At 34.6% G+C, this 26,848-nt stretch overlaps 1 protein-coding gene across 1 annotated transcript; it reads right to left on the bottom strand.

The window, feature by feature from the left end:
- Nucleotides 1-15,483: 15,483 nt before the first annotated feature.
- LOC123529480 (uncharacterized) lies at nucleotides 15,484-20,626 on the bottom strand. Its single transcript, XM_045309829.2, has 4 exons — nucleotides 20,496-20,626; nucleotides 18,239-18,359; nucleotides 17,060-17,222; nucleotides 15,484-16,383 (listed from the first exon to the last, which is right to left on the bottom strand). Exons 1-4 carry the CDS (start codon nucleotides 20,545-20,547, stop codon nucleotides 15,556-15,558), a joined length of 1,164 nt encoding a protein of 387 aa, XP_045165764.2. The 5' UTR covers nucleotides 20,548-20,626; the 3' UTR covers nucleotides 15,484-15,555.
- Between the last annotated feature and the right edge of the window lie 6,222 nt (nucleotides 20,627-26,848).

Raw genomic sequence — 26,848 nt, 5'->3', positions numbered from 1 at the left:
GTTCTGCTTAAAACAGACAATTTAGATTTATCTCATGTGACCTGGTAGCACTTCCTGAACCGATTATGCAGAACAATTTCAGGAAGTTTGCATTATGGAAGGAATTGCTTTTAATCATATTAATGCCTCTTTCCATTTACATTTCTTAATTGCAAGTGCAACACTTCAATACATTTATGGTATAATGGTATAACACAAACCATGTGCCTGATTTGATGGAAACTTAAAGAAGAAGTTTGATTACTTGCTAATTTGGTACGGATAAAAATAGCGCAAAACCTTTTCGTATTTTTTTTAATTAATTAATTATTATTGAAAATGTTGCCATTACCTAAGACCTTGCTTTAAGAAATGCCAAAATGATTCGCAAGTAAAATTGCTATAAACAAGTTTTGTTATACATATTTGGCATAATAAGGCATTGCTATTCCTGTGAGGTACAATGTCATATGAATTATACAAAAGGATATCAGTTTTCAATATTTTTTATCATCTGGTACAACGTACTGATATTCTGGATGGAAACAAATACACAGTGTAATGATATTTTACACTTTCTAGTCATAGTATATGTAGGAACGTGGAAACTTGAAGTTATATAATAGTTTTATTTAGACGATCATGTTTTAAAAATGAGTGCAAAATCGTTTCAGTCACACATCTGTTAAGATTTCAAAGGCTGCAGCAGTTGAGATATTTGATTTATTAAATGAACAGTATATAAGCACGGTAAAAGCTGATAAAAATGTTCGTACTGAGGAAACGAATTAATGTGTTTGAAAAAATAGAAATATATTTTAAATGATAGATTATCAAGATATGTTAAAGATTTAATATATTATATTGACAAGACTCATTTGTGATTACAAAATGTCAGGATATGCGTAGTGTCATAAACTGAATTACGTTCTGAGTTCCGACAACTAAATTATAAGATATGAACGATTTAACAATGCATTTTCATACAATGCCAATCTTAGTATAAGTGTTATAAAGAATTCATTTGTTGGTAATATATAACAGATACATGTGTTATATTTTTTCACAACAAACAGTTCTGGTGGTATGTCTTGTATAACATTTATGAAGATTAAGAAAATATAGTTTGAAGGACAAACATGTAACTGGTTCATCGTCGAAAAACAAAACGGTGTCTTTTTTGTCCGGAAGAGAGCTGCAAGCGAGTTCATTGTTTGCCCAGAAGCGAGTTTAATTTTTGCCTGGAAGTGAGTTCGTTTTTTTTTCCGGAGGGAATATAGTAAGATGGTTAGACTTACTCCAAATCACAGATGAATATTACACTCTAATTTTGTAAGATGCACCAGTGTTTGAAAAGACAGGGCTTCTTCATTAAGACTATTTCTGTTGAATCTTATTACATACAGGCGCAAGACATTAATATAGCGTTCTAGTAATACAATTTATCAATTCCTCGGATCAGCTTAATTTTAAAGTAGCTTCACAATTGTACATTAAAGCTCTTCACTTACTTACGTCTTGCTCATTTATTAATGTCAGTCAAAATTAGATTTAATTTGATGGAGTGCAACCCGAGTGAAGTCCTGATATATTTAGAACTGGTACAAAAAAGCCAGTGACAGAAATAATTGAATGCGTAATGCCATTCATCACCTAAAAAGCGTTCAAATTATGTCTGGTTTTAAAAAAATTTCCAATTTAGAAAGATTTAATCATAGTTCAGACTGATGGTACCACAATGGCTTTTGTTCCATAAATGAATGGCAGACACATATGGTAATGTCTCTGACACAAGCCGATTACAGAATGCGTCGCAATATCAAATTGTATATTGACATTATTTAATGCCAACATTATTGTATTTGTGCTAAAGAATAGGTAATGTAAGCTTAATATGCGACTTATTCACACATTTAGAAGGATAAACAACTGTGTCTATAACAACTATGAATTCCCAGGCATTATTTCCTACGCTCAAACAAAAATAAATTATCTATCCCATAATGAAAGAGAATCAACGGGAGCAAACTGACCAGATCCATAAATTAACATTTAGGCTTATCCGCATTGCCAAAGTATAACACTCAACGTCAGTCATATAAACTATCAATTCATTCATTTCTACATGGAACGCATACGGTTATGAATGTACTTTCCGGGTCGTATGCTGCAATGAACCCACTCAACCCTACTTCACTCTGTCGTGGGAGGAGGTAGTTTAAAGAAACCAAGTTTCAACACCAGTCACCTTCTTCTTATGCCCTGACACCCATACATCAATCAAAATTATTTAACGCACGAAATAATCATACATCCTACACCTTTATATATATATTATATATATACCTTTGAAATTCGGTAATACCTCGATTTCTTTAAACCTATGATACACATATGTAATAAATGCTCCTAACAGTCTCGTGAATTTATATTTTATATTTCAGCCTAAATATCTGTCACAAATCTTTTGTCTCATTTTTTACTTGATTTCTATGAATGTAGAGATACATTTAACGGAAATTGTAAGTTTTTTGAAAATCAATGTTCATGGCAAGGACGACTGTAAAATTAAAATGCAACATGCAAACATGCAACAGATGGCAAACAATAACTTTTAGTAACCTTGGTCTAGAAATCAACATTTCCCAATAACTGCAATATTTAAGAGAATTTACCGTAAATGTTCTTGAAGAATAAAATAAGAATCTGTTGAAATAGCTTCATCATTTTGTCTGTTTTGAAATTGTGCATAAGTTAAAGTTCGCCTCAGCAGTCTGATCAGTTCCTAGGCAGTTCAGAGTATTTGCTGCAAGGTGATTTGCATATAATCCGTTGTAACACTTATGCACACATGTGTACTTTATTTAAGAATTGAATGCTATTTTCTGTGCGTTTATACGGGTACTTCTTGCAAATTCATGATTCGCGCATGGACCCCGCCGGAGGAGGGGATTCATCTCCCCCACATTCTCCCCTTGAGTAACATTTAAATTGATCACGCTACGCCCCTGACATTGGCCAGAGAAAAGGCTTATTACATAATAAAGTTATAACACAAGAGACCAAGGCTGAAGGTACATTCTATGAATATCAGCTGATGTAGAAAAAAAACACAATAATTATTTTGATTTTATTCCATCATGTTAAAATAGCGATTGCAAGCTTTTGGTATTAAAATAGATTTATCATTTGTTGTAAATATTGTATATAAATAAAAACGTAAGTTCACCTTGACTGGAACGACATTTTTCATTATTGTGATATAGGTTGATATTTTTGTCAGTAAAACCAAATTATTAAATTTTCAGTATACTCGTAAAATCAAAATCATTATAATTATGAAAACAGTTGCGAAAGTTGCTCTATATCAATATATCTTCAGAACTCGGGTTGTGCATAAATATCCATCCTTCTCCATCAGTTAACATTAATTTTCCTGTAATTCAAACTCCCAGTACAATTATGGCATTTGCAAATTGTATAATATTACATTGGATGTCAGATCGACATTGATGTAATTACGATATATCTACATATGCCATGTCTGTATCAAATCATTGATAACATCTGGCGCCATAGGCTCTTTACAAAAGCTGTACCTAAATAAATCTTCTACTTCTGCCTAATATTGTTGTCAAAATGTCACAGTTCAGAAAGTTCAGTTTTCATATATATGTCCCAGTTTTCAATAATTGAACATTAACTTATAACGAATTGAGGCGCGCCATGAGAAATCAAACATAGTGCGTTTGCGACCAGCATGGATCTAGACCAGCCTGCGCATCCACGCAGTCTGGTCTGGATCCAAGCTGTTGGCTTTCAAAGCCTATTGCAGTTAAAGAAACCGCTAGTGAACAGCATTGATCCTGACATGGTGAAATTTTGCGCATTGACATCATTACGTTATGTGAAAAAGAATAAAAGCCAATGAAAGTAATGAATGTACCAACCGCACGCATTGATACAGTACATTGCAATTTGACGCAAACAAGATTGCATAATCAAGTGGACTGTATGTATAAAGACTCTATGATATAGTATAGTAACAAAAGAACAAATCACATAACTTTACAGAATATTTTTCTGAAGGAACCTTACATACACCATGCACAAGTAAGGTTGGTACTGATCACCTGTGCGAGGTTTCATTAAATTGTGTACAATACTTCGGGAGATTAGGCGCGCACAATATTGCAAATGCAAACTCTATGTATATAGCATAGTAACAAAAAGCAAAGTCCCATAACTCTGCAGAATATTTATCTAATAGAACGTAACATGCACCATGCACAACTAGCGTTGGTACTGATCACTTGTGTGGAGATTCAGTAAATTGTATGCAAGGGTTCGGGGGATTACGCGCGCATAAGATTGCATATGCAGACTGTATGTATATAGTATATTAACAAAACAACAACTGAAAGAACTTAAAATGCACCATGCACAACTAGGATTACTAATGATCACTTGTGTTAAGTTTCATTGAATTGTGTGCTGGGTTCAGGAAATATAGTATAGTAAAAAAACAAAGTCACATAACTTTGCAGATATTTTTCTGAAAAAAACAATAACATGCACCATGCACAAGTAAGGTTGGTACTGATCACCTGTGCGAAGTTTTATTAAATTGTGTACAAATACTTCGGGAGATTAGGCGCGCACAAGACAGCATATGCAGACTATAATTATGTATTAGTATAGAAACAAAACGCAAAGTCCCGTAACTCTGCAATTTTTTTCTGAAAGAACTTTACACGCACCATGCACAATTACAGTTGTTACTGATCAGTTGTGTGAAGTTTCATTAATGTATGCCAAGAGGATGAGTAGAGTTGATGCGCACAAGATTGTGTCTACGGACAGACGGATAGACAGACAGACGGACAGACAAACAACCTGAAACCAGTATACCCCTTACAACTTCGTTCATTGGGAGTACAATAATTTTTTAACAAAACTGTGATGATTAGATGGACAAAATTCACCAGTCATTGAAAACTTGTCCATCGTAACAAAGGACAGTGTCTGTAATGTTGTAACATCTGTCACGTAGTGATGGTACGCAGGTATCTGGGATATTGTAAATACAGCTGCACCTAGGCCTGAAATAATCACATATAATTAGAAATATTAAGAAACTGAAAATGACTTTTAAAGGTTGTAAAATTATAGATTATTATGATTTTTTCCCTATAGTCAGTGTCGTTGATAGGCATCTTTCTGGAAACTCTTCAGATCATTTAACCAAAAAATCAAAACATTTAGTGGCAAAATATCGTTCAGAACTTGTTCAGTCACAAAGTTTTAAGAGATGTTTGAAATAAAATATAAAAAAAAAGCAACGCGACTCAATATGTGGCTTTCATATATTTAATCAAAACTGTACAAAAGAATTATTGTGCATCTAACAATATAGGAAAACCACGGGGAATCGCGTAATGGCAGACAGGATATAGAACACTAACTTAACATAATGACGGCGAACAGGTTATGGGGCTCTATTTTTTTCACAATAAATGGCTACGAATGTTTATGTTAAAGCTAGCTTTGGTTTAAATTGTGGATGTATTTTTGACATTTTGGTAGAAATAAAATGGGAAAGTGTTATTTCGATGACATCACTGCTCTTAATATGCTTTTGAAGTAAATAATTGTTGTAGGTAAAATCTCTCTTGAAAAATATCTTCCCTACTTATGTCATTACTTTATGTCAGTTTGAAGACAATCCTTCAAAATGAAGTAATGACTGGCCTGGCTACGTGTGTCGGCACAATGAACACCATGCATTGTATAAAATATAATGTAGGAGATAGCTTTTAGCGTAATATAACCATTAAACGCAAATGAAACACCTTAAATAACTTGTATATCTATTTTCTTTTCGCGACGAAACGAGTACACTTAAACGATGTCATCCATGCCCACACGTCATTTCATTCGTCATATTTTTTCACATCATTTATAGCGTTAATAGATATAATTTTCTGTATCTGTTAACTGCAAGAGTTCATGTATATAACTTTTAATGCGTGCACTTTTATTTCAGGTTGACACAAGAGATTTTTTCAATTAACTGCAACTGGAATTACAAATCCGAGACGACGATTTATTTTCGCGATAGAGATTATGCTTATGTGAGAAGTTTGGTCAACAAATGCTACAGACAGTCCGGATGAGCCATTCGTTCTCAGTGACATTCGTACCTCAACAGATAAAAGCTTACATTTATTGAGATCAGGAAACTGAATATTTCTATGGGGTGCATCATTTGAAACCTGCTTACATATCGAATTCCAACACAGAATGCAACATGCGTCTTTTCGAAGCGCTAAATTTGAATACATCTTCGGACATTAGAAGGGGTGTACTGCTCTTCTTAGTAGACGGCAAATCGAAAAGCCTATAGCGGTAATCAATATTCATTGGAATAACGAAAACATTTACAAACAGTAATAAAAGAAGTGGTACTAAACTGATTTGTTGCGTGAACGGCGCAGAATCAAATGTGCGAATTGTTAGTTTTTCAATTAGAAAATTAGAAACGAACATCTAGAAATGCATAATGTTATTGATTACTTACATTTCCTGCTTATTTCATTTGGGCGAAATAAAAATAACTCATAATCGTACGAAAAAAAAAACTGTTTTAAATGTTGAATACAATGTTAATTTATTCCGACTTGTCTCCATTGATGATAATTTTGTTCTTATACCCCGTCTTTGTCTTAGCTTTTCCTAACATACCGTATTCTGCTACAGGTTTGTTTAGCCTTCATTCTATGTCATCTTTCAGTGTGTGCCCCATATACCAAATCAGTTTACAAAAAATAAAAATACGGGATAGTACATATACGAGAAAAGTCGGGTCAACGTACATTTTAAAAATACTGGTCTATGTATTCCCCGTATACGAAAAACAAATTCAGTTTGTAAGTGGCACAAATACGGGATCTGTATAGAAAAAATACAGTTCCGTATATTCCCCGTATACGTCAAAAGTACGGGATCCGTATACTAAGTATATCATGCGTATACGGAAAAAATCCGATGTCCGTATATTAGAAAATACAGGTCCGTATATGTCCCATATATTAGATGCAATTGCAGTCCGTATATGTCAAAAATACGGGATCCGTATACTACGTATATCCGGAATATACAGGCTCGTATACTTGTTCTATATACTATATTCTAAAATACAGCAAGTATACGGGTAAAATGTCCAAGACCCTTCAAATACATGAAAATAAAATATATGTTGAAGCAGGACACGAATAAACACCATTTCTAATGGATTGTTTTGAAAACTCGTATATTTAATATATACGGGAAATATACATGTATGTATATTCGGCGTATACGGGATCCCGTATATGCATGACAAATATACGGACTTCCCGTATACTAGATGTTCCGAATACGGGATTGTATACTAGGTCCGTATATTTGTAATATACACCCTGTATACTCCCGTATTTTCGAAATATACGGGACCGTACACTCCCGTATATTGACCCTTTTTTCGCAGTGGGCCACCCTGATAAAAGTTTTTAAACCATGCAGTTGCACCCTAGAAATTGATTTGTCATCAGAATTTTTCATCTTTGCTCAAGTACCGTGTTATTTTCCACCAAATAACAGACCAAAAACCCTTCCCCCATCTGGAATCCTCTGATATTATCAAGCTATAACTGTTACAGGACCAGAACCTATGACCTCCCTGCTGAGCGGCAGCTACCTTAACCCGTTATTTTTGTCACCCTTTGCAATCAACCGTGACAATTTGACAAATACAGACTCAATCCGTACCCTTCAAAGACATTTCAAAATTCCATCAGGTCGGTCATGTATCGACTCAAAACAGTGCTACTTACCCCAGTCACGCATACGGCGCGGATAGCTACGTCTGGCCACGGATAGAAACGTAATAATCCGTACCGATCCGTACCTGAGCCGTACCTCAAAGTAGTAATCCGTATCAATCCATACCAACACTTGGTCAAAACGTATTCAAGACTTGTCCCAAATATGCAAGTTTCTCCGACTTTTGAACATGCACAAAAATTTGAGTGATCCGTAGCCATTTGAGCGTGACTTTAGTCAAACTTGGTTGAAACTTATTCATCCGTAGTTAAACGTACTAAACGTAGTTATCCGTACTGAAACGTACCTTGCCGTAGTTTGACAGTATGTCAAAGGTAATCGTAATGAAAACGCTGGCTACACGTGGCCTGTAAATATGAAACTTACCGACCCGTTACTAAACCTATATGTGAACGTAGTCATGCGTATTGATCCGTAGACATATCCGTATGTGTGACTGTAGCTTTACGTGATTGCAACCATTGATTGTTTACAGGTGTTAAATGAAACACGTAAAAGTTACTTGACGCTGTCAAGAAAACATGTGCTGGTAACGCTAAGCCAGACAACATGCGCTGTTCTAGCAACTGCCGATATTTCGCTACTGGATTGTCTTAAAGTTAAAACTTAAATAACAAACTTAAATCTAATATGAGAATGCCGAGGAAAAATATTACATATTCAAAACAAATAATAATGCAAGACGTGATTACTAGTATCTAGTTTTCACATGTCATTGCTTTCAACACTTAGAATTATAAACGCTTTTACAATGCCAAAATATCGTGACTTTGTCAGGAATCGCACGGGATTTTAAATAGTTACGGAACCTTTTCTTGAGTACACTGGACGAAAATCAGCCAACACAAGGCAACAGGCTTAAACTTGTCGTACATCAAAATTGTCTTTATTTGCCCAGTCGAATGTTTGTATATCGAAATGGTAATGGATTTATGATAATGTAAACTTACTACGTTTACTTAATGTTTCAGAACCCCATAAGTCTGACATAAAAGTAGATTAGGGTTGTTCTTGATCTGCTTCAGAAATTGTAAGAATTTCCGAAAAACACGTGAGCAATAAGAAATATTTTGTAGATAACCATTGTTTAATAAGTCAGGATTGCCTTTTTTCTAATGTTTCTTATGTATATGGCAACAACTTTGCATACGCAATAGTTTTTCAGTTTGAAAATGAATCTTCAAACTTACAGAGAAAAGGTTATGACTAAGATGACGTCATAAATATATGAAAGCTTTGCAATATAATTAAGACATATATGTACATTTGTATAGTAGTCTTACAATATTCGAAATTTATGATAATTTTCATTATTGAAAAACGCAAATTTAAAGATTACTATAAGACAAACCTGCTTTAGACGAAGGAACGAAGAATTGAGTCATAAAATGTTAAGTACATATTGAAAAAGTGTTAGAAAGAAAATAGAAATAAGGCAAGATAATGTCCCCATTATTTGTTATTATACTGCGGTGTTTTTCAAGTCCCAGTATGCAACAGAACAGATCAGTGTCGACATTATCTCTATTGATAAGATGCTATGTAGAGCACACTGTACATTTGAACAATTTTATTACTGAGCTGTAAATATGTATTTCCAAATGTACCGACTGAACCAGCTTGAATGAAGTACAACTAATTATATCAAAACCAAGGACATGTTGTTTCTCTCTACAATAATTTCATGAAAATCGTAAAACTGATATACCACAAGATGACAGGCGGACATTTTAGGACTGAAATTTCGCAACTTTAACAGCTATATAGAAATATTATTTTTCTCATTTTAAAAGAGCGGATATATTTACTAGTATACGAGGGGTGTTCCAGAGGTTCGTGGATTTTTTAAATAACTTTCATAATACTGGTTATTTAAACAAAGAAATCAGCAGGACAATATTTAATATTTCGAAACATAAATGTATAAGATTCAAAAGATTACAATAAACATGAATCCGTAAACGGATGTACAGAAGTCACCCATCACGGAGCTCCCGGAGCACATACGATGTCGATGACGTTAACAAAACGTTACAAGTTCCCTGACCGCTTTTTCAACATAATCTCCGCCGGTGTTTACACATTTCCGGTGTCTGCTGATCCATTTCTTTGATGTTTACACGTACCACTCTTTGTCAAGACTAGAAACAATTATCTGTGTGGTTTGCATAAGGTCAGAGGTCGACAGCGTTGGCCGCGTAACTGGGCTTGATATCCAGAAAAGTCCGTGGAGCCAGATCAGGTCTGTAGGGCGGATGCTCTAACAACTCGAATTCAAAGACGCTGATCTCAAGCTGTGTTGATGCCGCTCAATGAGCCGGTGGATTGTCCTAGTGTAGAATAATACAGTCCAGATCTGCATTTGGTCGCTTCTTTCGGAAGGCCTACGACACTCCGTAACCCGATGTCACATGTGGACGTCATGCCGATGTTGTTTTCTAACAGCAATGTTACTAAAGTTACAGCAAAATTTGAACGGAGAGAGGTATGACATTGAAATTTTCAAGTAACTACGCCAGTGCATGCTGTAAACGTCACGTTATTTCGCGGAAATTTGTCCGCCTTATAGAGATATTAACTGGCCACATTTTAACAAAAACATGTCTATATTAATGCCTGCACAGGGGTAGGTAGGTCAGTTGCAATAGATATTAATATATCGGGAGTAAGAAAAAATAGTGAAACATTTAACCCACGGTCATGACATACAAAAAATATCTTTAAAAATAGATGACCGGCGAATAGTACTAAGACGTTTATGATGTTTTAATATGATTTGTGTTATTCTATTATCTACCTAAATTTTTACAAATATCAAAACTAAACATTTTAACAATTTAAATGGTTCTCTTTTAATTTTTCATATAGGTTTTTATGTGTGCAATTTTGGTTCGTTTGTTCTACGACGAATAAATACAACAATGGTCTTGAAGACATTTCTCTACCTAGAAGACTTTAATCGGTTCCTTCGTACGTGGAGTCGTATACGGAAGAGTTTTGTAAAAGCGTGAAAAAAAACAGTGCAATATACATACTATAGTAATATTTTCTTTGTAAAATTATTTGTTACTCCAAATTGATACCCCTAAACTCTTTACTGATTTGGCATTGAAGTTTCCAAATTATAAATCATATCAAGCTTAAAACACATATAATGTTCACATTGCTAGAGCGGGACAAACGCTTAAATCATAGAAGGTCGATATTACTTAGACTCGTAACATCATGAGAGGTTCTCACTTGCGTTGAGTCGTATATGGATGATTTCTGTTACTGCTGAAACTATTCAACCAGCGCCAAATATATTTCACGACCTTACATATTACCTTTAGCTTTATCGAATTTCAATTTTAACTCCAAATTTATACCGTCATCCTACCCTAACTAATGATCCGATTCGGCTGTAAAGCCCCTTAAATGGTAGACCAAAAGCTTATAATAAACAGATATACTTTCATAAAAAAACATAGGTCATAGAAGCAAGATATTACTAATTCTTGAAATATCGTATGAGCGTTGTGTCCTATACGGATGAGATTTTAAACATTAATGAAATAACCCAGTACCAGATATTTTCATATGCAACGTATAGTAAAAATTGCTCTGTAAATATCAAATTTTATTCCAAATTGATACCGTCATCCTGCCCTAACCAATAAACTGAATCGGCAGTGAAGTTCCACAAATTGTAAATCACAATATTGATATAAAGATATAATTTAAATGATAGACAGGGACAACATATAAATCATAATAACCCGATATTACAAAGGCTTGAAATATCGTGTGCGGTTCCTTCTTGCTTTGAATCGTATACGGACGAGTTTTGTGAAAGCTTAAAAAATAGCCAGTGCCATATATCTTTCATATGCAACCTATAGTAACATTTGCTCTGTAAGTAATAATTAGTTACTACAAATGGATACCGTCGTCTTCTCCTAAACAATATCCCGATCCGACAGGGAAGCCTCTCAAATTATACATCAAAAGCTTAATACACCTTTTTGTTTTCAATTCTAGAGAGGGACAAACACTAACGTCATAATAGCCCAATATTACTTAGACCAGTAACATCATGTGAGGTTCTCACTCGCGTTAAGTCGTATATGGATGATTTCTGTGACAACCAGCGCCAGTTATATTTCATAGCAAGAATATTAACTTGTGCTATGTAAAATATCAATTTCACTCCAAAACTGATACCGTCATCCTGCTCGTACCACTAATCCAACTCGGCAGTAAAAAATCGGATTGTATTTCAGAGTTAAATATAAACAGGCAGAAAAATAATCCCTATTGTACCTTTTGTGTCGCATGCTGCCGGCCTACTTTCATTAATGTGCATGATCTGACACAGTTTTATAAATAGCGCACATAAAAGTTTCACTTAGTTTCATTTTAATATCGATAATCATTGAAGAATTCGTTCAATAACAAAACAACAAATAAAAAGGTAGAGGTATAAAATAAGGGTCACTATAACAGTTGCTAAATCTGGGATTTTGTTTTCGGCTCTTGTGGATTTTGCAAGGTCGGATCTTACTCGGCGCTTGCACGCCACGTGAGATCCGATCTGGCAAAAATCTAGCCGAGCCGAATACAGCCTCCAAGATCGAGCTAATGTTATGATAACCATATTATATTTTCAATGCCAGAGATGGACAAAAGCTTAGGCCATAGTTGCCCGATATCACTAAGGCTTGTAGTATTGTGGAAGAAATTACCAAGTACTATATATTTTTCATATGCAACGTATAGTAACATTTGCGCTGTAAATACAAAATTTCGCTCTAAATTGATTCCGTCATCATCCCATTTCCAATGAACTCAATAGGCCGTGAAGTCCCTCAGTCTAAATACTAAGATATACATGTATTTCAAATGATAAAGACAGTCATGGTAGCCCGATATTACTCACGCTTGTAATATCGTGTGTGGTTCCTACTTGCGTTGAGTCGTATACGGACGAATTCTGTGAAAGCTGAAAAAAATGATGCCGTCATCCTCCCCTATACATTATAACTATTCGGCAGTGAACCCCTCAAATTTCAGAACATAAGCTTAAAACACATATATGTTTACAATGATAGAGAGGGACATACACTTAAGTCATAGTATCCCGATATTACTAAGGCTTGTATCATCATGTTAGGCCCTCACTTGCGTTGAGTCGTATATGGACTTTCTGTGACTGCTGAAACTATTCAACTAGCGCCAAATATATTTCACAGGCCTTGCTTATTAACTTTTGCTTTGTGAAATTCCAATTTTTACTCCAAAATTATACCGTCATCCTACACTAACTGCTAAACCGATTTAGCTGTGAAGCTCCTCAAATTGTAGATCGAAGCTTAATATACAGATATTTATTCAATGCTTGATTAGAACACAAACTTATGTCATAGAAGCAAGATATTACTTAGACTTGTAATATTGTGTGAGATTCTCATTTGTGTTGAGTCCTACTGAGTTCTGTGAAAGCTGAAAGAAATTTCCCAGTTCCATATATTTTTCATTTGCCACGTACAGAAACATTTTCGCTGAAGATTTTAAATTTTACTCCAAACTGATGCCGTCATCCTGCCTTAAACAATGAACTGAATCGTCAGTGAAGCTCCTCAAATTGAAGATTACAATCTTAATACAAAGATATATTTAAAAAACGTAAGTCATAGAAGCCCGATATTACTATGGCGTTTAATATCGTTTACGGTTCCTACTTGCGTTGAGTCGGATACGGTAGAGTTTGTGAAAGCTGAAAAAATCTAACCAGCGGCATATATCTTTCATGTGCAACCTATATGAGTTTTCACTTTTACATCGGACTGGATTCGGTAAAATCAAAATCATTAGCTACAGTTTATCAAAATTGCTCTTCATCAACATATTTTCAGTACTCGAGCTCTCGTTCTTCGTCGGTTTACATTTATCTTTTCCTGTAATTTAAACTCCCAGTACAATTATGGCATTTGAAAAACAAATTGCATTATATACACATGATATCAAATCGACTCAGATGTAATTACGATATGAAGTCTGTATCAAATCAGTAAAACCAAACTAGACAGTCTACTTTTACCTAATATTGTTGCCAACATGTTACAGTTCAAAGAGTTGAGTTTCACATAGTATTTACTTGTCCCAGTTTTGAATAACTAAACATTAACTTTTGACCAAACATTTTCATCTTAGTTTGGGGACTACATGTATGACAACTGATAACGAAACGCAAGACCAACTTGTGAGATCAGAAAATTACAGACTGAAAGCAAGTTAGAAGCAATAATCAACAAAGTAAATGTTCTCTTGAGAAATGAATTAGCAATAGTTTATAGCACGCCTACATGGCTATATATTCCTGACTACCTAGCGAGGAAATTATTGACCTGTCCGATCACGTGCCTGTGACAGATATCCAGAGAAAACTCTTGTCTGAAATAGCGTGCACTTGAGTCACGTCATACAGCTCTGATACTAGTATAACATCATAAAATATATATTAATAAAAAGAAATATCCAAATCTATTTGTATTCACAATCTACTTTGAACATGTTAGACAAGAAAAATGATCTTTCATGTCTATATGTTTATGGCGGTTTAGATTCTTGTATTTTTCTTTTTAGTTATTTAGTCAGTCCATATAATATAGCGTGATACTATTAATAAATTTAACGCACGAGCATTTCACAGGTGTGGTCATCCTATATTTTAAACCTGTTTATTCCTTCACTGATACCTCAACAAGCATCTCGGCAATACCCAGCTTTCTCATTTCAATGTTTTATGAAAAATGTCTGCTGCCGAATTATATATTTTTGGCATCAAACCACATATTGGGACGCTAATATATAGTGCCTTTTGTGGATAAAGGCAATCTTTCCTTACAAGAACTTCTGGGCTTGTAACCAAGTGTATGCAGGCACTGCTATGTATTCTTTGGAGCTTGAACGATTAAAATGACACCTAATATTTACTGAATATGAGAACGTTCAATAATACATTTTCTACAAACTTATTTAGCGTGCACAGCGGCATACACGTGTGCAACAATGTACTTATTTTGCTGCAAAACCCCCGTCATTTTTGAATTGAGATAGCAGCTTAACAATATCTTTCATGAGATTTTATTTTCTATTGGCAGCCGGGACTTTCATTATCATCCTGGATAATGTACTATTGCTTAAATATAGCAGAAAAATGGTCCAAGAGACAGTTACCAGAACAGTCGTTTTCTATCTTGCCAATTTCATTATAACTTAAAGAGTAGCCGTTGTCTGAGCGTAAAATTATATGCTTCTTATTAAAGATAATCCAAAATAACTCTAAATGTTTCTGATACAGCGCAAAAATCTAAGCTTATGAAGTTATTTCATCATTGAGAAGGAAAATGTAAAAAAAAAAAAACTTTTGCCACTGACGCAAAATCGAAATTACCATTTTGTAAATAACAAATTAATCGAATTTATTCTTTTTATACAATGCATCAAAAGCAATAATGTCGATTAATTAACTGGGAAACTGAAAGTTGGATATTCAAAAGATTATCGTTCTTTGAACTGAACATTTATAAGCGTTCTTTCAAGATACAATTAAATTATTTTGAGCTGAACATTAGCTAGTTATATTTAATAATTTTATTCAGGTATTGAACTTCATATGTAGATATGGTGGATATTAATTTGAGTTTGGATTTATCCAATAATATTAGGAATTTGGTTCCCCGTGTCGAGGTATTTTGTCAAGTCAACTTCTGTGAGCTGGTACCCTGTGCCCCAACGCTTCATGATGTCATTGACCGCGTCATAATGGTAAGTGATTGATGTTCCACCACCGCTTCCACCGTAGGTAAATACAAACAGTAGCACTAGTTCACTGTCTACAACTAGAAACACTGGATTGCCGCTGTCACCCTTAATTTTCGTCTCAAAAAATGGATAGCGAATAGAAGAATGCGACGGTGTACCAAGCCAAATCATATTACTGCTCTCGTAGTTAAGATTAGCAACAAGCGCCTTTTCCTCAAAGTCGGTATCAAATACTGGAATGTGAACACGTCCAGGACGTATGGTCGTCAAATTTCTAGGCAACACCTTTGCAAAGGATATTGTTGACGGAACATCCCGATCTAGTTCACCAACAACTATGTCATATCCTCGTAGATACGGGTGTCCGTGGGTTGGAATTAAGCTCGTTTTGACGATACACCTGTCTACAACATTGTTGTTCTTGTCAACAAATCGAAGAGTGGTATTTACCTTCATACTGTAATGTCTGGCCCATAGAGCATGGCGTGGGCTTATCAAAGTTCCCGCTTTTCGTGTGTGGCCCATGCTATTCCACGGAGATATCGGGGTTAAGTCAAGAGAGTATGCCCAACATTTGTCACTTCGCAGGTATCGCTTTTGGTTGTGATCTTGTACAGAGAAAATCTTTTTCTGTACATCTATGGTTGCTCCAGATGCATTTGCTTTAATCAAAAGATCGTCGATTCCATGAATTGCTGCATTGTAGAAATGTTCCTGGAAAATCAAAACTCGGCATAAAAGACAAATGATTAATTGTTACAATCACCCTCGTCTAAAATTATCATCATCTAGATACCTAAAGTCCTAAATAAAATGCATATTATATGGTTAATATGATATGCAGAAAAAAGTTATCCGTAACTATTTGTTGACAAATTATTCTAAACTTCATTTCTTATTTCAAAATGAGTAACGCCTGGTTTTTTGTTGAAAATATATTTTATTAATCTAGAGTCATTGATACAAGTCAAAATTTCGTAAATGGATTAACTAAACCAGGCTACTGGATATTTACATGACAGTTTTCGTTAGAAATTAAAATGTCGCTACCCCATCGTTTTTAATACTGCCCAGTATTGAGTATTTCGACAAGATCAGAACTTCATTATGTGCCTAACATCAAATGGTTCGACAAGTTACCTTTACCTGTAACGTTTTGTGTAATAATCATATACAAAATATTTATAAGGTGATCGAAAAGCAAGCAACTGTAAATTCAAACACCATTGTTATTACTGTAATAATATTTCAGGATACGATTAAAAATTGACACAATATGTTTATGGCAGCATATATTTGTATTCATTCTGTATTTCTAAAAACAAAAACAAAAATCTTAGAACGTTAAAACACGTATTGCATTGAATGAAAATTTAGATCATTCTCTTACTTCAAATGCTGTCAGTGTTACGGGAGTTGTTGTATGTGGACGATGTGTTGCTACGTGATTCCTAATGAGGAATATTACCACACAAGAGGCGTTGACAGGTAGATGTACAGTTGTAACATTTGGACGAAGCTTTCCATCACATCCAGCATTCGCGAAAGAGCACCTTCAGTACAAAAAATATATAGGATCAATTTCACAAGCAAAAATAAAAGACGCAATCATGACATTTAGTTTAATATCAATGATTTATTAACGCACATAGTCGTAAATGTAGGCGGATTTTAAATGTTTCTACGTAATATTAGCTAAGGTTGTTTTAAGAATGAGAAATAATATAATGTCGTCAAAGCTGAATTGTATTTTGACAGTCTAAGTGTGATTCTATAATATGTTTTTTAATGATTACCCCCAGTCAGTTGAGTTCATAATTTCTTTGTCCGTCCCGTTCGTCTGTCAGTTCTCTCTTCATTTAGTTTCATGGAAAAAACTATTCCATTTCCTTGTCTTAACTTGAAGCAAGGAAGGACCACTAAACAGAAACCGACGATAACTGTCAGTAAGAGCAAATACGCAAAACAAACTAATATATTAAAATTTGCCTTGATTGTTTACACAATCTTTTTTGTTGACCAATTTTCTCGTTTTTAAGACATACTTTTCAATTCATTGAAGGGATTTTTTTATAGAATTTTAACTCTGTCTTTATAATTACGAAATCTCTATCTTTATAATTATTAACCATCTTCACTTTATCTTTGTCTAACATATTTTGTCCAGAAAATAATCTAAGATACTGATTGTGATTAATTTTAAATGAACTGAGAAAACAAAGTGACGATTAGCTTTTGAAATTAACTTTCAATTAGTTTATAAATGATGTTAAGTGAGCGCTGTAATACAAAGATAAAAATTTATCATCATAATAACCATAGCTACTGAGTGTGGTTTAATAAAACTGTGAATACAAAGTGACATTTAGCTAAGCCTTTTAAATTAACTTTTAGTTGGGTTATGAATAATGTAAAGGGGACGCTTTAGTTCAAAGACTTGTCAACTTGCTGACGTAAATGGTGAAATTTTGCGCATTGACATCATTACGTTATGTGACAAAAAATAAAAGCCGACATGTTATCAATAAAGTTTGAACAAAACTGTGATGATTAAATGATCAAAATTCACCAGTCATCGAATACTTGTCCATCGTAACAGAGGACAGTGCGTGTCAAGTTGGAACATCTGTCACGTAGTAATGGAATGCATGTATCTGGGATATAGTAGACATTTACTGATGCACCTAGGCCTGAAATAATCATAGAAAATAGAAAATATTAAGAAATTGAAAATTTATGAATTATACATCACACTTCTCGATTTCACGAGTATTGACTCAAAACAGTTCTACTATTACGTGGTTACTACCCTTGATTGTTCACGGATGTTTTATAAAACTCGGAAAATTATCGGACGTTGTCAAAGAAAAGAGTGCACAATTAGGCGAAGCTAAACAACATGCCTGTTATAACAACTGCCGATAGTTGGGTATTGGATTGTCTAAAAGTCATACTCTTTATTATAGTTTGAGTAATCTTAATTTCTCTTCCAGACACCAAACCCTTTAGATATGCTTATGTATTCCTTTTCAAAATGAAAAGTACCGCAACTCCTTTTCTAAACATACGTCTTTGTTGAAGTACAAGTGTGATTTTGAGTCCATCTATATTATAAAATAATGTTTCAAATAATTTTTCCACTGCTTACTTATCAGTTTGTTGACAATTAAAAGAGTTGTTGAAACGAACGTGCATCGTGTTTCTTTTATCTAATATTAGAACACGTAGGAAAAATATTATATTTTCATGACAAATGATGATTCAAGATGTGTTTACTAGTATCCAGTTTTCCTAATATGTCAGTTTTTTCAACACTAAGAACAACAATGACATTATCTCGTGACTTTGTCAGGAATCGCACGAGATTTTAAATTGCATGTAACTATTTCACATACGCAACATTTAATAAAATGCATCTTTACATTTACAGAAAAGATGTCATGTGCAAAAGTTATTACTAAAATGACGTCATCAATGTATGAAAAGTTAAGCTATGAAATGTGATAAAAAATTTAAACAAGCAAATTCGATGAATTGGTATCCCCCGCCGAAAGGGTTTGTGGTGAGGAATGGCAAAAAAAAAGATATACCTGGCAAAAAAGTAAGGATGTTAGTAAGAAGCAAATAATTTCATAAGTCAAAATCATTTTAACAGAAAACAAATGTTTAAAGTGTGCATAATAAATGTATGTTACGATGATCCTGACTAAAGAAATAATTTTGAATGGAATATGTTTACTGTAATAAGTTTAGCTTTAGAATTAAATGGTGTTATTTGAAATGTTAGCTTGAAGTGCACCTAGAACGAAATATTGTCTTCGAGTAGTTTGACACCAAGTGTTGCTGTTTAACAAGTACATTTGAACTTAAAAGAACAGATGTCCTTAAGAGAGCACAATCAAGTAAGATATCTTGAACTTTGCTGGCGGCGGGGTGAGTGTGGTTACAACTTCACATGCTAAAGGTTTGAACATTAAAAAAAAAAATGGAATGGAAATTTTTGGGGGGGGGGGGGGGGGGGGGGGGGGGGGGGGGGAGGGTGAACGGCTGAGCGTACAAAACTTCAAAGTTGGTTATAGATATTGATGGAAAATTAAAAATGAAAAAAAAATGTTGGGAGGGGGAGGGATGCATGATGCATGATCGGGTTGGTGGGCATGATTGGATGTAGGAGCAAGGTGGGAGAACGGTACAACTTTGCATGTTGATAAATAATCATGGAAGGTTTGAAAAAAATTGAAATAATTATACTAAATGGTAGGTATGTTATGTGCAAATATATGGACTTTTAAGCAATTAAAGGGCAATAACTCTGAAGTTACTGAAGAAATCCTAACGAAATTGTTTGTGTACAACCACATTATGGTGATCTAAATTTAGTCTAAGTTCTAGGGCAAATATATCACAAGTTATAAACCAGAATTGCCATATTTATAGTACCCTATATAGCTAATACTAGAAACTTCTAAGGGCCATAACGCTGGTGTTACTTGGGCAATATGACTGAAACTTGACGGGCCGCATAAATTTATACTGGTGAACATGTAAATGAAGTTTTATTTAAATATTCTCAACTACTTTCTAGATATGGCTCCGAACGGACGGACGTAAAGACGGACGTACGGACGGACGCATGTCCGTACGGACAACGCCAAAATATATCCCTCCGACTTCGTCGTGGGGATAACAATGGTATTGTAATCTATAAAAATTCAAAATTTATTATAGTATTTTTACTGACTAAACAAAAAATAACGATAGCAATGAGATTAACCTGCTTTAGACGAAGGAACGAAAAATTGAGTCATATAATGTTAAGTACATACCGACAAAAAGTGTTAGAAAGAAAATAGAAATAAGGCAATATAATGTCCCCATTTTTTGTCATTAAATGGTGATGTTTTGTAAAGTCCCAGGACAAGTGTCTTCCTTATCTCTGTAGATAAGATTTTATATAGATCATACTGTATATTCGAACTATTTGTAGTAATTAGCTCTAAATACAGTTTTCAAATGGTTGGTATTGACTGAACTAGCTTACATGAAACATATATTAACACCAAGGACATATTGTTTCCTCTCTAAAATCGTAAAACTGATAATATCACAAGAGGACAGGTGAACACTTTAGAACAGTCACTGTATTTTCATACCTTTAGCAGCTGTATACAAATATTTCATATTTGAGCCGCGCCATGAGAAAACCAACATAGTGGCTTTGCGACCAGCATGGATCCAGACCAGCCTGCGCATCCGCGCAGTCTGTTCAGGATCCATGCTGTTCGCTTTCAAAGCCTATAGCAATTAGAGAAACCGTTAGCGAACAGCATGGATCCCGACCAGACTCCATGCTGGTCGCAAAGCCACTATGTTGATTTTCTCATGGCGCGGCTCATTTCTTTTTGAAAGAGTGAATATATATTTATTCCATAGATTCCTGTTGGGTGAGCCCTCTCCCCTGCTCCGCCATTGCCAATTATCATCTAATATATTTTAGCCTTTTAAAACAAATTTAAAACAGCTGTCGACCATAAAACATTTAACCGGCGGCCATGACAAAAAGCAGACAGAGAAACAAGCGCCTGAACTATCTCAGAGAACCAAGCGCCTGAATTATCTCTGAGAAACAAGCGCCTGAATTATCTCGACAAGTGGAGACTATTACTGATGATGACAGAACATCTCCTATAATCAAGGATGACACCGTCTGTGCCTTGGCTTTCTGCGCAGGACCTCGTTTGGATCAATTCTCGAAGTCCTTGGACCAGGAAGTTGTATCCATCATCTTAAAGTAAACATTATTCTTTAGTTATAACAGAATTGATAGTAAATGCCAAACTTTTAGAATATGCTGATATTGTTACAAAGATGTTTTATGATCAAGACGCTCTGCTAAGTGTGTTTTCAAAACGCTGAAAGATATTGTCCGACAGTTGGCAGGGGCGAAGGATTTCTGGAGGCTGACTTCCAGTATCTGTACTTCTGAAAAACATTCTAAAGATCACAATAGCAGTCCATGGTTTGCTGTTTAGCGGCAGTGAAAGTCTGGCCTTGGTGTTTCTTATACTTTGTAGTCACTGGGAGTCACGGGGTCCATTCCATTTCCTGTCTAGTTAATAGTAATCTGTTTAAACTTAAGGGCGTGACATGTTTTACACAACTCATTACATCTAATGAACATATTCTATCAAACCGAGTCTGCTGTAATCTGTTTGGATACGTTTATGCTTCCAGATGATATTTCTTATAGTTTCTATTTTTCTAATACACTTCTTTATACCGACTGCCACTTTTATTGTACCCTCCTAAGATAATATAATGCCTGACTTGAATATTGGAGACGAAATAAACAATTTCAGAGACTGAGTCTCCCATTTTGTTTTGAATATAATTTATAGTTAAGGAAAATCGATAGCAGAAACACATTACATGGAAATAAATGCACAAATGTTGCATTGTTCAGTTTTGGAAAACATTTGTTAAAAGGGGTCAGTATTTTGGATTACTTATATCCTGAAAATCTTCAAGGAAAATAGGCATGTGAACACAGTTTGTCTCTTCTTAATTGTAGACAAAGCGATTTTTGGTTAAACTTTTCTTTAAAATATTTTTAAAAGTATAGACGCTAAGGTATGATATATCTACATAAAATACATCAAGAATCTAAAAAGAAAGTCTGCTTTTGACTGACGGTGGCTCCTAGATGTATTTTACGGCACTACTCTTACTTTTCTAAAAACAGTTTTACCTTCTCTGACTTTTCTTATTATTTTCTATATTTCCTCTTAAAATAAACGAAACAAAATAATTATACTGACTATTCAGTCCGGAACTTGACGTATGATATACTGCGTCAACTGAAGCCCTTTTTCCTTTTTTGAAAATATGCTTTTAATGTTTCGTGCCTACGTAACCTTTAGCCTACTGGCGGCAAGTGGTTTTGTCTTTTGGACCAATGCAGACCAAGATCAGCCTGCTCGTCCGTGCAATGTTTGCTATTCAGTCAGTAAAATTTTAGTGTACATCCATTTGAATAAGAAGTGGTACTGCCCAAATTCAATGATGAACCAGTCCATTTTAGAAAGCAAGCAGGGCAAAGGTTAAGAAAAAACGATGGTGGACTTCAGTTTCTAGATGTCTAGCAATTCATTAGAATTCTAACACGACCAGCAAATAACCTACATACATGTAGAGCAAAATATATCTCGGGTTATCCTGCAATAAACCACTCGCGTGCAATGACGTAATCCGATCCAGGCGCGTACCACGGTCGCAAAAAGTAGTTACCACTTTTTCTAACACTGTTGATCCTAGTATGTCGTGTTAGAATCGAAATAATAAGTTACCAAGTGTGATTTATCGTATAATAAACCACTGTCAGTCAAAAGCAGTTCGTTCTTATGCGAAATAATATATCACTCAGGCCTACGGCCTTCGTGATATATTCTCACGCATAAGAACTCAAAACTCGGGTTATTCTACGATAAACAAAGTTTGGGAACTTATTATTTCTTAAGTAAATACAATTTTGTAGTAAAGCCAGGATATACACAAAGGCATTTATACTGACTTCAAATGAAGAAAAGTAACAGTTTTATGGAATAAATAGGATTTTCTTGACCGGTGTCATTATGAAAATCATCAGATACAGTTAACAATTAAAGGGTGATCTGGTCTGGCTTCTCCCATCACGAACACGGAAGTATTATGGTCAGAATCTTAATAATACCTCATTATCTTTGAGATGGAGAATATTCTACAATTATATTAACGGCGCAATTTAGCGTACCGGAGTCTCATAGATTCTGTTTCTTTATTTTACCAGTGTTTGCTTTACTGGACAAGAAGAATAAATAATAGAAATATCCGAGTTATATACCGGAAATAAAAATTCAATATACGTTGTTACTGATTTCATTTTTCCAATAATAAATAATTTTGCAACAATACTTGGTTCTCCTGCAGGTTCACAAAAGACATAGCCCTCATGAAGAGGGAGCACAAACCAAGAACTTTACGTATGAACTTAAGAATATTGTTTAGCTTAAATTATATCAAAGTACATATTGTACCGAGCAAAACACAGTGTTGCACATGTTTCATTTGCAAGAAGCATTTCATATGAATGGCTTTGAATAGCAGAAACACGTATACTTTTACCACAAATGATAACTGCACATAACTTTTTAATGCAACTTTCCAATGTTAAAGAACGCAACTCCACTGCAGCCGAAGTATCGTAGGGGCAGTTATGTAAGTTCTGAGTTTAAAGATTAACCATTACCTTTTAAAAATATTTACAATGAACTTGTCTGTCTTTCAATTTGGACAATACCATTAACTGTTAATAGGGGTGCTTACCAAAATGATACTGACTGAATGGCGAACAGTGCAGATCATGATCATGCTTTATGGATGTGCAGGCTGATCATGATCTGCACTGGTCACAAAGGCAGAATAAATCGTGTCCAGAATGATTGGGGTTAACTATGGCCATTTCGTCTACTAAAGAGCATTGTCTTGTTGAAATCAATCAAATTTATATGGATCATTTTAATTTCTTTTGAGAAAAATGTTCTTTCGCGAAGTAATGCATCTGTGGTAATAATGTGGGTTGTTTAAGGGATTATGAAGATTTTGGTAAAAGTTCGTTCCAACTCACGGGATGAGTGATGTAAGATTCGACTACGATACTTATTTTTCAAAGTTACTATAAATTAGTATCTTGGCAGTTATAGAGGCAATTACTGCTAAGATTCTTCTGCATTTCACTCGTAACATATTCAAAACAAGATGTATTTCCATTTTACTTTCCTACTTTCCTCTGTTATACGCATCAGATGATGTATGAATTGACAGCGATGTTGATTTGTCAAAATAAGCAGTTTTAAGATAGGACGAATTTTTAACATAATATATCTCATACATTATTGCCTCTAAGATTCAGAAAATTTATTCTATTTTACCTTTTTCAGGATTTGTTCTACGCAGCAGCTCTAGTGTTCTTTTTACAAAACAAAGAAATGTATTTTAACCATGATAACTTTATGTAAGTGCTTAATAAGAGCAATCACCACTAAATAGCCAAAATGACTTGATCGCATAATTTACAATTTTCAACTTTGTAGGGCGTTTTTCATCATTTCCAATCAGCAAAATCTTGCTGAAATCATGTAAAAGGTCTAGGCTTAGCAATTTGATATATCATTTTCATCAGGAAGCTATAATTACAAAGATTATACAACACCACTGCAATGTCAGTCATCATTTTTAACTAAATTTTAGATTTTATTTTTAAAGAGGAAGGAATGCCTAGCGGTATTTAGAGAAAATCATTGTCAAGTTTTTCATAATGCTAAAATATTTTTATTATTAAACTTACTATTTAAACAGATACGTCAGTTTGAAATTTAAGAGAATGGCTGATTGTGGAGGCAGCCCTTTTAGTTTGCTTACGAAGTCCAAACGGCTAGCTCATATATTTAGCCGGTACCATTAAAATAGATTGAAATCAATTTTGAGAAAACCAGGTACAAATTTAATTAAATACAGATGTCGGTTTATACCTATAATCATTGTCATTGACTAATTATTTAACAGAATAGCTTTACTGAGTCAACAACTACGTGACTTTTGTTTTTGCCGACGAGTCAAGTGAACAAGGTTTACATTTTAAGAACATATTAAGGCCAAGATTGTTGTACACGAAAACTGAACAATAGGTAGAACACATGTGGATATAGGATTAGCGGTTATATTGATGACCTTAAATAAATATCGTTTATTTAAAAATTCTGTTCATAGAAAAGCCTTACTAACAAGTTAATGACCCTTTGCGAAGTAAACACCACACTGAAGAAATTGACATTATACTTACATCCGCAATTAAAATGATTTCATTCACTACACAGCGTAATGATTGTTATAAATATCGACATATATATTTATTTTCCAAAGTGTTAGTGTTTGGGGGCGAATATAAATTTTATTCCGAAACCTTGTAGGGGTTTCAATGAATAGTCAATAACTTTCATCTATGTTTACTTTCTTTGCTCTGAGTTCAGTTTCAGAATTCATTAAGTAAATTACATGTTACACAAAGGATGAACACATACGTAAAAAACGTTTAGAAGGACAGACTTTATGCTAAAGCGTCTTGTACTAATGGTATTTTCCTTTGTGGTACGTAAGTCCGGTAAATTAATTTTGAAAAGAGTGAAGAAGCTGTTTGCTTTTTTCATAATGTCAGATCAACATGGTGGGTGTTCATCTGTAATCGTGGCAGTTTACCCCATATATCCTTCAAGGCATTATTGCATGCACCTGCTTATACCTTTGTAGAGCAAAGACCTTCTGCAAGCATGCCAGCTGCTCAGATCCCCTTTCTAAATTCCAGTTGTTTAGTTCTGCCCACTGTTTTCTCGTTTAAGTAATCCCATTATTTTAACTGGGGACCAAACGCCGCTTTTCATGGAATTACACGCTTGTGTATCATTGTAGGTTCTATGTGCCCCGCCGTATGAACAGATCTGCGGATGTCTCTAAATCGTTTTCGTAGCATGTGTAAATGTTGAGTTCTGCTCAACCCGGAGCTAGATGGCGTGGACGGTGGCATGCATTTCCACTACTGTCCATGAACGGGCTCAATCGAACCGAGCCTGCATCTTTTTCGTTTTTGTCGTGTTGAGCGATTTTTTCTATTCTCTAATAGAGATTACTTCAACGGTAAGGGGCAAGCGATAATCTCTTGGACAATGGCGGGTCTGAAATCAAGCAACGAAGAAAAGTCAAGGAAGCTATTTTAATAGGTGTCAGACTGGTATTTTATACCATACAAGTGACAGGCAGAAACAATTTTTTGTAAGTAACAAAACGATAAGATGACACATATATAGATTTAGGCAAAGACAAGTATTATGTGAAATTAAGTCTTCGTTTTTAAATAATCTCTTTTATCTTTTCGAGTTCACAGGAAGTTATTTTACTGTTGACGACAATTGATAGATACGACTGTCATTCTTTAGTGTCTTCCGGGCGAGACGTTACAATTTCGATGAATTCAGAAAAGATATAGACAGATGATACGTGATTAAATAAAGACCTGTTCTCAATTTAAAGTTATCTCTTCAATTATTGTAAAACAACAGACGCTCATACTGTACCATTACCGGAACGTAAC

This window comes from Mercenaria mercenaria, chromosome 13, assembly GCF_021730395.1.
Source record: "Mercenaria mercenaria strain notata chromosome 13, MADL_Memer_1, whole genome shotgun sequence".
In the NCBI taxonomy this organism is placed as follows: Eukaryota; Metazoa; Mollusca; class Bivalvia; order Venerida; family Veneridae; genus Mercenaria; species Mercenaria mercenaria.
This window is presented reverse-complemented; position numbering and strand designations above follow the sequence as displayed.